Source organism: Diaphorina citri, unplaced genomic scaffold, assembly GCF_000475195.1.
Source record: "Diaphorina citri unplaced genomic scaffold, Diaci psyllid genome assembly version 1.1 scaffold433, whole genome shotgun sequence".
NCBI lineage: Eukaryota > Metazoa > Arthropoda > Insecta > Hemiptera > Psyllidae > Diaphorina > Diaphorina citri.
Genome location: NW_007377868.1, coordinates 146,498 through 159,542, shown reverse-complemented (window position 1 = coordinate 159,542; position 13,045 = coordinate 146,498). Strand labels below are relative to the sequence as shown.

Sequence of the window (13,045 nt, the reverse complement as noted above, 5' to 3'; positions counted from 1 at the left end):
AAAACTCTGAAACCTGAATGCAGCACTAGAACCTATTGTTGTCAACCATAGGTATCTACAACAGAAACAAATTACATATTTTATTTTTAGGAATTCATTTTAAGTGGTAGAGTTTAGTGTTCTCACTTAAGTGAACTTTTCCATTCAACCACTTTTGTCTTTCCTTCTTGAATACAACCCGTTCATAATAACTGGTAACAAGATCATGAAATACCTAAATGGAAACATTGGAAACCTGAGGTATTTACAATAAGGAATCCAATGGTGAAAACCGCATCTTCCTAGCCCATCTAGAAGTGGGTTAGAATTAGTATGAGTGAGTGAGTGAGCCTGCGTTGGAGAAACACTGTGTTGACTTTCTCAAGAGTAACCTGGGCTCTGATAATGCCTTCATGTTACTGACACAGGTAAAGGGAGTGGAAAATTCTGGTGTGAACACAACTTTCCTTTTCCTACTGAATTTTGTTCTAATTTTTATAAAAGGCAAAGAAGAAGACAACAAAGAAAATAAATAAAATATATGTACTTTATTTATGATTTGGGGGACTGGAGTTCTTCATTGATGCTTTCATTTACCGATTACCGCCGTTTTTACTTGTATTTTGTTTCGTAGCATGTAATTCTGGTGTGAACACAACTTTCCTTTTCCTACTGAATTTTGTTCTAATTTTTATAAAAGGCAAAGAAGACAACAAAGAAAATAAATGAAATATATGTACTTTATTTATGATTTGGGGGACTGGGGTTCTTCATTGATGCTTTCATTTACCGATTACCGCCGTTTTCACTTGTATTTTGTTTCGTAGCATGCCCATCCTGCCCATCAGATGGGCGTTAAGAGACAAAACTTCCCATTTAAAGGAAATTTTTAATTGTGTAAAGCGTTCCCCGCCTAATATAGTACGTTAAATTTTGTGACGACTTGGACTCGAACCACCAACCTCCAGATTCAAAGTCCACCAGTTGGTTCCCATTTAGGTACCAATTCTGGTGTGAACACAACTTTCCTTTTCCTACTGAATTTTGTTCTAATTTTTATAAAAGGCAAAGAAGACAACAAAGAAAATAAATAAAATATATGTACTTTATTTATGATTTGGGGGACTGGAGTTCTTCATCGATGCTTTCATTTACCGATTACCGCCGTTTTTACTCGTATTTTGTTTTGTAGCATGTCCATCCTGTAGTTTGCCCATCAGATGGGCGTTAAGAGACAAAACTTCCCATTTAAAGGAAATTTTTAATTGTGTAAAGCGTTCCCCGCCTATTATAGTACGTTAAATTTTGTGACTTGACTTGGACTGGAACCACCAACCTCCAGATTCAAAAAGTCCACCAGTTGGTTCCCATTTAGGTACCTACTGGGTCAATGCCTAGTACGTTAAATTTTGTGACGACTTGGACTCGAACCACCAACCTCCAGATTCAAAGTCCACCAGTTGGTTCCCATTTAGGTACCTACTGGGTCAATGCAAGAGCACCAGAAAGTGACACATTGAAATATTTGCAATCAAAATAAAAGTGCAAATCCGGGAATCGAACCTTCTGCATGGCAAGCAAATCTTACTTACCACTGTGCCCCTGTTTCTCTAATTTCAGGCACGCCTATTCGACGAACCCCAGCTGGCAGCCCTGTGTCTAGATACCATAGACAAGAACACGCCTGACGCCCTGGCAGCAGACGGATTCACAGATGTAGATAGAGATACACTATGTGCAGTGCTGGAGAGAGATACGCTTAGAATACGCGAAGCCAAATTATTTCAAGCTGTTATCAGGTAATGTAGAATAGAATATATCCTGCCAGAATGAGACTAAAAAGTCCCTTTACCCCAGCAGTCTAAACAAGGTCTTATACCTATATTTCTTAGGTAGAGTTTACAAATATGCAAATATAACCTTGTTTAATTTTTTTAAAAAAAAGAGAAATGTAGTCGTTGATAGGGACAAAAAAGGTTCAATTTTTGCTAAATGGTCTGGCTGGGGGACCTTAAACAGAGAGCAGACTAGTGTCTTGCTGTGCCACTTATGTATTTTCTACGGTTATCTGAAAGAAAGCCTCTAAGTGAAATTTGCTCTTTTTTTATGAAAAAAATTTACGAATTAAAGAGTTTGTCTCTCATGTTAAGGGAGATGTTTTAATACATGGGTTTCTGTGGGTAAACACCATGGAATGTGCTTTGGCAGCCAGGGTGTTAAAGTTGAAAAATGGCAAAAGTACAACAGAGAGGAATAATAGAATATGGTTTTTTTTTTCGAAGAAAGTTGTAACCCTATCCTCTTTCTCTTCATCAGATGGTCGGAAGCCGAGTGCACCCGACAGTCGCTGCCGATCACGCCTAAGTGCAAATCCGGGAATCGAACCTTCTGCATGGCAAGCAAATCTTACTTACCACTGTGCCCCTGTTTCTCTAAATTCAGGCACGCCTATTCGACGAACCCCAGCTGGCAGCCCTGTGTCTAGATACTATAGACAAGAACACGCCTGACGCCCTGGCAGCAGACGGATTCACAGATGTAGATAGAGATACACTATGTGCAGTACTGGAGAGAGATACGCTTAGAATACGCGAAGCCAAATTATTTCAAGCTGTTATCAGGTAATGTAGAATAGAATATATCCTGCCAGAATGAGACTAAAAAGTCCCTTTACCCCAGCAGTCTAAACAAGGTCTTATACCTATATTTCTTAGGTAGAGTTTACAAATATGCAAATATAACCTTGTTTAATTTTTTTAAAAAAAAGAGAAATGTAGTCGTTGATAGGGACAAAAAAGGTTCAATTTTTGCTAAATGGTCTGGCTGGGGGACCTTAAACAGAGAGCAGACTAGTGTCTTGCTGTGCCACTTATGTATTTTCTACGGTTATCTGAAAGAAGGCCTCTAAGTGAAGTTTGCTCTTTTTTTATGAAAAAATTTTACGAATTAAAGAGTTTGTCTCTCATGTTAAGGGAGATGTTTTAATACATGGGTTTCCGTGGGTAAACACCATGGAATGTACTTTGGCAGCCAGGGAGTTAAAGTTGAAAAATGGCGAAAGTACAACAGAGAGGAATAATAGAATATGTTTTGTTTTTTCGAAGAAAGTTGTAACCCTATCCTCTTTCTCATCAGATGGTCGGAAGCCGAGTGCACCCGACAGTCGCTGCCGATCACGCCCGAGAACCAGCGCGCGGTTCTCGGGCCCTCGCTCACCCTGGTTCGATTCCCCCTCATGTCCGTCGAAGAGTTTGCCGCCGGCCCTGCTCAATCCGGCCTCCTGGAGGATTCCCAGCTAGTCCGGCTTTTCCTCTACTTCCACGTGAATCCCAAGCCGGCGATACCGTTTTTCGACGGCCCCAGGTCGAAGAGTTTGCCGCCGGCCCTGCTCAATCCGGCCTCCTGGAGGATTCCCAGCTAGTCCGGCTTTTCCTCTACTTCCACGTGAATCCGAAGCCGGCGATACCGTTTTTCGACGGCCCCAGGTAATAATAATAATAGATTGAATAATCACTTTCTCTTAAGTTGAATGGCTCTAAGCCAGAGTGGACTAACTCCAAAAATTGACTTTCTGAGTTATCTACATATATCATTGGAAATCTTATCTTATTTTTAATTTCGTTTTTCGACGGCCCCAGGTAATAATAATAGATTGAATAATCACTTTCTCTTATTTGAATGACTTAGAGGCGGAGTGGACTAACTCCAAAAATTGACTTTCTGAGTTATCTACATATATCATTGGAAAGAGCGCAAAAAGATCTTATTTTCACTTTTTAATTGGTTGCTAACTTCACTTTAGTGTTGAAATGAGAGTAAAAACAAGATGGCCATCTCTATTCAAACTTACACTAGTTCTAAACAGATCTTATTTTTACTTTTTAATTGGTTGCTAACTTCACTTTAGTGTTGAAATGAGAGTAAAAACAAAATGGCTATCTCTATTCAAACCTACACTAGTTCTAAATTTTAACTCCATTTATATCGAAACGCTTTTTTTGGAGTTAGTCCACTCTGCCTCTAAGCCATTCAGTTGTATGACGAGTATATCGTTTTAGCATAATCATTCTAACTAGTACAACTAGAAGCAATAGTGTCTAATGAACTGCAGTGGCCTAATCAAGGTCTTGAATATTTCATAGAATAATAATTTCCCCCTAACTTCAAATTAAATTGATCCCAAGGGCAAGGTTAAACTTGACAAATGGAGTGTGCCTGAAGGCATATGATGTCCAATCCACCCGATTTTTAAGGGGTAAAAGAAGTTTTCGGTCCTCTCCGGGCCAGGATAAACAAGGTATTAGATCCAGCAGGTAACTAAACTAAACGTGGAATCTAGAGGTGAAAGTTGGATCAAATTTCATATATTACATCTCGGGTTTGTTTTAACGATACAAATGATCAGCATGAATATTAGACGCTATTTCGCTTTCCCATTTATCTCCATTGCTCAGAAGTTTTTCCTTGTTGTACAGAAGTTCCTCGTGGGATTCTGTTGAGAACTCGAAGTTAGGACCCTGTGAACCAGACAAAAAATAGTAAATAGTGTCGTACGCTTTTGTAACCAGTTGATGGTCCATACAGGGTGACAGGGGCCGATGACGTTTCAAGACAGATGTAGTTGGTCCAATAAAAGTAGCTCAAACGTTAGTTGCAAGATTTGACCCATACAAACAGATGAGTTCATGAGTATGATGTCAAGTTAAATAAAAGCATGTAAAAAGCTTGGGAAATGCAAAGCTCACATATTCACATATTATTAAAAAAAAAAAAAAAAAAATGTGTCAATAATCTCTCATTTCTTCTCTTCTTTCCCCCTTCCTCTCTTGATTTCCCTCCATCCCTCTCCTTTTTCTCTCATCCTTTGCCACTCTCCTCTTCCTCTCTTATTCTCCTCCTCCCTCCTTTCACCCTTCTCAAAATTAAAAAAAAAAAAAAAAAAAAAAAAATGTGTCAATAATCTCTCATTTCTTCTTTCCCCCTTCCTCTCTTGACTTCCCTCCATCCCTCTCCTTTTTCTCTCATCCTTTGCCACCCTCCTCTTCCTCTCTTATTCTCCTCCTCCCTCCTTTCACCCTTCTCTCTTCTCTTACCTCAACAATGGCATCTACTGGGCAAGCTTCCTGACAGAATCCACAATAGATACACTTGGTCATATCAATATCATAGCGAGTGGTTCTACGGCTCCCATCAGCTCTCTCCTCGGCTTCAATTGTAATGGCCTGGAAAACAATTGGATTACTTTGGCTTATTTGTACACTAAAATTAATTTCAGACTTCAGGGCCTTTGTAGATTCATTGAAGCTTAACCCATCCTTTAGGGCTGTTTGCCCCTTCACCTAAGCCTCAGGTGGGCTTTTTGTGTATAAAAAGCTGTTAACATTTGGGATTTGGGCAGCCTGGTTAGCTTGTAAGGTAGTACTTCAGGGCCTTTGTAGATTCATTGAAGCTTAACCCATCCTTTAGGGCTGTTTGCCCCTTCACCTAAGCCTCAGGTGGGCTTTTTGTATATAAAAAGCTGTTAACATTTGGGCAGCCTGGTTAGCTTGTAAGGTAGAGTGGCCTGCCCTGTATTGTGAGAGCATGGGTTTGATTGATGATTCTATTTTGCCCTCCTTCTCCTCTCTTTGATTTTGGGATGATACTACCTTGATTATTATACAGGGTGTGCTACTTATTATCCCTTATGAAAATATAAGAATATTGACAGTAGAGGTATGTCCACACATAGTCAACCACCTGTCAATCAATGTTGATTCACACCAATCAATGGCCATTGACTATGTGTGGACACACCTTTAGAATACAGAAAGCTGTAATACCTGTGCTGGACAAATGGCTTCACAAAGCTTGCAGGCAATACATCTTTCTTCTCCCGATGGGTACCGCCTGAGTGCATGCTCACCACGGAATCTGGGAGACAGAGGCCCTTTCTCAAATGGATAGTTGATTGTGGCTGGCTCTTTGAAAATGTGACCGGTTGCAACAAAGAATCCTGAAAAGAAAAAAGGGAGGGTCAGAGTATGATAATTATTTGCCCCATCTTACAGTTCATATTAAAGAAAAAAAATCCAAATATGTAGCTGTAAATCCATTTTTCTAGTTTTAATATACAGTTTACCTTTACATACTGTCAACTTGGCATTTTTTATGTGGTACCTACCTTGTTTTTATGATTTATGTCTCATTCAGTTGACACAAGAGTACATAAAAAATGACACCTTTTGTCTTACCTCTAAAGATTTCGGTGAGAAAAGCTGCATGAATACCTCTGTCAACCATATCAACAAATTTCATGGATGGCTCTTTATCGTTAACATATTTGTAATATGTGCGTCCAGATAGTGCTGATATTCTTGGTGCAACTGAAAATGAAAAATTACGAACATTGACATCTCTAAGTTGTAAAGCTGAGTTTACAAGCTCATGTAAGCGATAGTACACATTTTTTTTTTCTTCTTCTTCTTCTTCTTGTAGAATCAGACAGAACTGAGTTTTACATTGGATTGGAATAAGGCTGTATCACAAATAACTCAGGTTAAGTTCCACAAGAAAGAAAGTGTGTAGTGTAGTGTTAAGAGTTCAGCCTTTATGTCACCAATAATTCTGGAAAAAATTGTCACACATACCATGGTCTATGCACAATATTATGCATACCAGGTAGGTACCTGAATGCAAGAATTTTTGATGGTTTATCAATTTTTTTCTTTTTCTACAGGTGTTCTATGACGGGCAAAGAACAGGTGGTACACCGATTTCAGCATATAGAGTCGCGGTGGGGCTACTCGGGCACTAGTGATAGAATAAGGTATGTGTTACCGGCATTCTATAAAATACCTAACCAAACGGAGCGTTCACTTTTTCAATGATGCCAAGTTTTTCCATCCTTTGAAGTTCTTCTTTCAAAGGCTTGTACAAACCAAACATTAGTTTATACTTTCATGGAACAGGCTAACAGAGAGATAGAAATGGAACTTGTAGGTACATCCTATATATTTATCCTATTTTGATAGGATAAAACTCTGAAACCTGAATGAAGCACTAGAACCTATTTTTGTCAACCATAGGTATCTACAACAGAAACAAATTACATATTTTATTTTTTAGGAATTCATTTTAAGTGGTAGAGTTTAGAGTTCTCACTTAAGTGAACTTTTCCATTCAACCACTTTTGTCTTTCCTTCTTGAATAAAACCCGTTAATCATTAGTTTATACTTTCATGGAACAGGCTAACAGAGAGATAGAAATGGAACTTGTAGGTACATCCTATATATTTATCCTATTTTGATAGTCTAAAACTCTGAAACCTGAATGAAGCACTAGAACCTATTGTTGTCAACCATAGGTATCTACAACAGAAACAAATTACATACTTTATTTTTAGGAATTCATTTTAACTGGTAGTAGGGTTCTCACTTAAGTGAACTTTTCCATTCAACCACTTTTGTCTTTCCTTCTTGAATAAAACCCGTTCATAATAACTGGTAACAATATCATGAAATACCTAAATGGAAACATTGGAAACCTGATGTATTTACAATGGTGCCAGGTAAATTGATTGTAAAAAGCTGATGAACCTTGGTAATTAATTATTCTGATAATAAAAATTATTTATACCAGAAAACTTGATAAGTTATTTTAACTGTTGAAAATTATGTGCATTGTCTTCTTCTCGTGTGTAGATTTTTCTTTATTCTTGCAAATTTGCCATTATAGACTTTTGGTCGATTGGGGCTCATCACTGAAAGAAGAAGAAAAAGAAAATGGGGCTCATTCAGTGTATAATCTAACAACAAACCTAAGGAAAAATTGAATCAAACTCACTTCGTTCGATTATTTTCACATACGGTGATATAACAACGCCCCTGCCAGCCTAATTATCTCGTGTGTAGATTTTTCTTTATTCTTGCAAATTTGCCATTATAGACTTTTGGTCGATTGGGGCTCATCACTGAAAGAAGAAGAAAATGGGGCTCATTCAGTGTATAATCTAACAACAAACCTAAGGAAAAATTGAATCAAGAAACTCACTTCGTTCGATTATTTTCACATACGGTGGTATAACAATGCCACTGCCAGCCTAATTGATTAGCTTGGAAGGTAGCGTGCCTGCCAGGTCGTGAGTTCGATTCTCGCCCTAGGCCAGCTTTATCGTAAACAGATCGAGTTCGTTCTCGGAACGGCTGAACGGCTGCCTCTGTCTGATCCTATCCCACATTCTTCGATTTCAGGACAAAAAAGCGTAGAATTGTTGATACGTAGAATTTAGTTAGTTCGTCCAACAACGAGCATTTATTTTCTTGGACTTGGAAGGTAGCGTGCCTGCCAGGTCGTGAGTTCGATTCTCGCCCTAGGCCAGCTTTATCGTAAACAGATCGAGTTCGTTCTCGGAACCTCTGCCTCTCTCTCTGATCCTATCCCACATTCTTCGATTTCAGGACAAAAAAGCGTTGAAACGTAGAATTTAGTTAGTTCGTCCAACAAGGAGCATTTCTTGGATTAAAGTCCTATTTTCAGTGAATTCTATTCTATTCTCGATTAGTCACGGTGACAGATCCTCCTATCTCCGCCACTGGTAGTGTCTTCAATTCTTTGTCTTCCGTTTTTATTTCTCTGTAATTCATTTCATTTCGAGGAGTAATTTAAAATTAAAAACTAATTAATCAAAGGAAATTAAATACATGATTTGTGTTTTACGATTTTGGTTCATCGACATTGGGAAGATATTTTTTTCTTGGTTTTCTTCGTTTCTTTTGATGTTCGTTTCGCTTTCTCAATGGATGACGAGATTTACCTACAGGGTTCGCCAGAAACACTGGAAAACTGAATTAAATCTAGTGACTACTAGTTGTAATCGAAATTCTAGAAAACTGAAAACTGAATGGAATCGAAAAATCTTTGGTTAGTTATTAGCAAAAAAGTTTTTTTTTTTTTTTTTTTTTTTTTTTTAGAGGTTTGATCGAGGGAGCTGTAATAAGGGAGGTCTTACTATTTATCGTCCCGAAATCGAAGAGACAGGATAAGAGAGTCAGTCGTTCCGGGAACAAACTTTATGGGATTAGGAAAACAAATCCGCCCGTGTTTGGTTATCTGAATTATTCCCAGGCACTTTCGGGATAGGGCTGAAAAGCCCCTTTACGTTATAAATCGATTTTGGTTGTTACGTTATCGGTTATAAATCGTTATAAATCGATACGTTATAAATCGATCATGTTGAGTTAGAGTTCTAATGTAGTAAGAAAAGATCACTTTGAAAATAGAACATTGGAACGAATTTATTTTGTGTAGACTCACCAGAGTGAAAATCAAGACTGAGGATTGAATCAATTCACTCTAGCCAATATTGGATATTGGAAAACCGAAATACACTGGTTCGAAACCACCATCATACACAACAGATCATGCGACCTAGCGCTTATTTGGTTATATTTCACTGTACATAATTTGGTTTGGTTATAATTCACACATACACAGATACCATTCAACCCTGGTATTAAGGGGTACCTACTTTTATCCCACCCTAAACTGAGTTCAAATTGATTTTCCAGCCAGTTCACAACTGTTTCTCAATGTTTTTTTTTTTTTTTTTTTAACTTTCCGTTACCAACTTACCACACAACTCTTTAGCTCTACCTACGTATTCTGTATAGGAGGAGATAGATATGTTTTTTTTTCTCATTTTAACTTTTAACTGTATATTGGTTCTGGGAACAACTGGCTTTCTCCTATCCTGTCTTCCTTCTCTCTTTGATTTCGGGACGATAAGACCTTAGCGGTTACAGTATTCCGGGCCAAAGTTCCACTATTTAAGGCTATACGGAGGAGTTCGCGCTTCTCAGGACTTTACCTTTAGCCTCAGGTCGCTCAAATTTCGCAGAGAGCTTCGATAGTTTATGAGGATTTTCAGATTCCACGACTTTTCCAGGTTTTCCAGGTCGCGTATAAACCCTGTATTTAAGCCAATTTAAGGCTATACGGGGAAAAAGATCAAAAGGAGTTCGCGCTTCTCAGGACTTTACCTTCAGTCTCAGCTAGGTCGTTCCTGGCCAAAGTTCCACTATTATCAAGGTGTCCATGTTTAACCATGTTTTATAATTCCTGTATTTAAGCCAATTTAAGGCTATACGGGGAAAAAGATCAAAAGGAGTTCGCGCTTCTCAGGACTTTACCTTCAGTCTCAGCTAGTTCGTTCCTGGCCAAAGTTCCACTATTATCAAGGTGTCCATGTTTAACCATGTTTTATAATCGAACCCAATAGATAAAATACAGAAGTACTCGAGTATTAGAGAGGTCACCTCACTCAATGAACCTATCTCGAACCAGAGGAATTTCTGAGGAAATATCTTCTGTGCCATGAAATTTTTCCAGAGTTCCAGACCAACAAACCAGTACTTCCTCTTCAAGTTGCTAGAAAGCACAGATCTTTTTTACTTTCTATTTTTTTTTTCCCTCGGGATCCAGTCTAGTTAGTCTGTAGCGCGCCTGTCTTGCCTTAGGTCGCTGGTTCGATTCCCACCCGGGGCGAACTTTATCCTAAACAGGTAAGGTTCGTTCTCAAATTGAGTGGCTTTTCGATTTCGGGATGGTAAGGCCTCCGTTGTTACAGTTCCACTGTTCACGATAAGACCTTAGCGGTTACAGTATTCCGGGCCAAAGTTCCACTATTTAAGGCTATACGGAGGAGTTCGCGCTTCTCAGGACTTTATACCTTTAGCCTCAGGTCGCTCAAATTTCGCAGAGAGCTTCGATAGTTTATGAGGATTTTCAGATTCCATGACTTTTCCAGGTTTTCCAGGTCGCGTATAAACCCTGTACTTAAGGCTATACGGGGAAAAAGATCAAAAGGAGTTCGCGCTTCTCAGGACTTTACCTTTAGTCTCAGCTAGGTCGTTCCTGGCCAAAGTTCTACTATTATAAAGGTGTCCATGTTCAACCATGTTATAATCGAAATCGACCTAATAGATAAAATACAGAAGTACTCGAGTATTAGAGAGGTCACCTCACTCAATGAACCTATCTCGAACCAGAGGAATTTCTGAGGAAATATCTTCTGTACCATGAAATTTTTCCAGAGTTCCAGACCAACAAACCAGTACTTCCTCTTCAAGTTGCTAGAAAGCACATCTTTTTTTTTTTTTCCGGGATCCAGTCTAGTTAGCTTGTAGCGCGCCTGTCTTACCTGTATAGCTGTTAGGTCGCTGGTTCGATTCCCACCCGGGGCGAACTTTATCCTAAACAGATAAGGTTCGTTCTCAAATTGAGTGGCTTTTCGATTTCGGGATGGTAAGGCCTCCGTTGTTACAGTTCCACCTATCGAAAACCTTTTTCATTTTTCTTTATTTTATTATTACAATATTTTAATATTACCATACTATTAGGTAGGTACCTAACATTTTTTTTTTTTTTTTTTTTTAAAAATTTTTAAATTTCCCAATTTTTTAGGTGGGTTCCCAATATTTTTTTTTTTTTTTTTTTAGTTCAGCTGAAATTCAGGGAAAGCACCGTGCTTGGTTTCCTCGGTGAGAAAAATAAACGATTAGATTTCATTTCCACTTTTCTTCTCTTCTATTCTTTGATTTTCTACTAAATCGTTGAAAAACATCCAAGTCAGACAAGGAAACTCAGTGGCGCAACGACAGTAGGTACCTACACCTACCTACTGTATTTTTGAGGGCAGAGTTAGCCCAGTGACGTGACGTAGCGTGATAGCAGTGTGGCTGTCCTGAACGAAATTATCTACAATACATATTATGGGAAAACTTTGAACTACATATTTCTGACTCCCCATGAGTTCACCTGACGTGATAGTAGTGTGGCTGTCCTGAACGAAATTACCTACAATATTACAGGGAAACTTTGAACTACATCTTTCTGACTCGCCATGAGTTCACGTGACGTGATGGTAGTTTGTTTCGAATCCTTTAGGTTGGTTATGTTTTGTACAAGTTCTATTGTTACTGGTGGGCTTTGGTACCGACCACTACACCACTGAGGTTGTGCGAAATTTGAGCGACCTGAGGCTAAAGGTAAAGTCCTGAGAAGCGCGAACTCCTCCGTATAGCCTTAAATAGTGGAACTTTGGCCCGGAATACTGTAACCGCTAAGGTCTTATCGTCCCGAAATCAAAGAGAGAAGGAAGACAGGATAGGAGAAAGCCAGTTGTTCCGAGAACGAACATTATCCGTATAAAATCCGCCCCGGGCGGGAATCGAAATGTCAAACTTGTGTAGCTGGTTGTCAACATCCGATGTGGATACTGCTGCACTATAAGCAAAACAATAGAAGTTTGAGTCACCCTGTATGAGTTAAAACCATGAAAATATAACCCTTCAAGACCCCCCCTGTATACGAAAACCTCAGTGCGACCACTATGAAAAGTCAGCGATCAAGAACTGACTGTTACTAAACGATAATTGTATCCGATCTCTTTACGCTCATCCTAAGTTACGCCTCATTACCATGCCTCTACTGAATTAGGTACCTTTTTTTTTTTTTTTTTTTAGTTCAGCTGAAATTCAGGGAAAGCACCGTGCTTGGTTTCCTCGGTGAGAAAAAAAAAAAGATTATATAGATTTCATTTCCATTTTTCTTCTCTTCTATTCTTTGATTTTCTACTAAATCGTTGAAAAACATCCAAATCAGACAAGGAAACTCAGTGGCGCAACGACAGTAGGTACCTACACCTACCTACTGTATTTTTGAGGGCAGAGTCAGCCCAGTGACGTGACGTAACGTGATAGCAGTGTGGCTGTCCTAAACGAAATTATCTACAATACATATTATGGGAAAACTTTGAACTAGATCCTTCTGATTCCCCATGGCTTCACGTGACGTGACATGATGGTAGTGTGGCTGTCCTGAACGAAATTACCTACAATATTATGGGGAAACTTTGAACTACATCTTTCTGACTCCCCATGATTTCACGTGACGTGATGGTAGTTTGTTTCGAATCCTTTAGGTTGGTTATGTTTTGTACAAGTTCTATTGTTACTGGTGAGCTTTGGTACCGACCATTACACCACTGAGGTTGGTGATGAAACTGTGAGTAAATTCACTTGCAAT

The 13,045-nt window shown here is 38.9% G+C and overlaps 2 protein-coding genes across 2 annotated transcripts; one reads left to right on the top strand and one right to left on the bottom strand.

Moving 5' to 3' along the window:
- Window positions 1-332: 332 nt before the first annotated feature.
- LOC103508777 (BTB/POZ domain-containing protein 1) lies at window positions 333-7,224 on the top strand. The gene is made up of 6 exons (XM_026823286.1): window positions 333-407; window positions 1,600-1,778; window positions 3,115-3,220; window positions 3,343-3,464; window positions 6,698-6,787; window positions 7,209-7,224. The coding sequence occupies exons 1-6, from the start codon at window positions 393-395 to the stop codon at window positions 7,222-7,224; spliced, it is 528 nt and encodes a 175-aa protein (XP_026679087.1). The 5' UTR covers window positions 333-392.
- On the bottom strand, window positions 4,089-6,634 carry LOC103508771 (NADH-ubiquinone oxidoreductase subunit 8). The gene is made up of 5 exons (XM_017443908.2): window positions 6,609-6,634; window positions 6,213-6,496; window positions 5,802-5,974; window positions 5,073-5,201; window positions 4,089-4,496 (listed from the first exon to the last, which is right to left on the bottom strand). The coding sequence occupies exons 1-5, from the start codon at window positions 6,632-6,634 to the stop codon at window positions 4,365-4,367; spliced, it is 744 nt and encodes a 247-aa protein (XP_017299397.2). The 3' UTR covers window positions 4,089-4,364.
- Window positions 7,225-13,045: the final 5,821 nt, after the last annotated feature.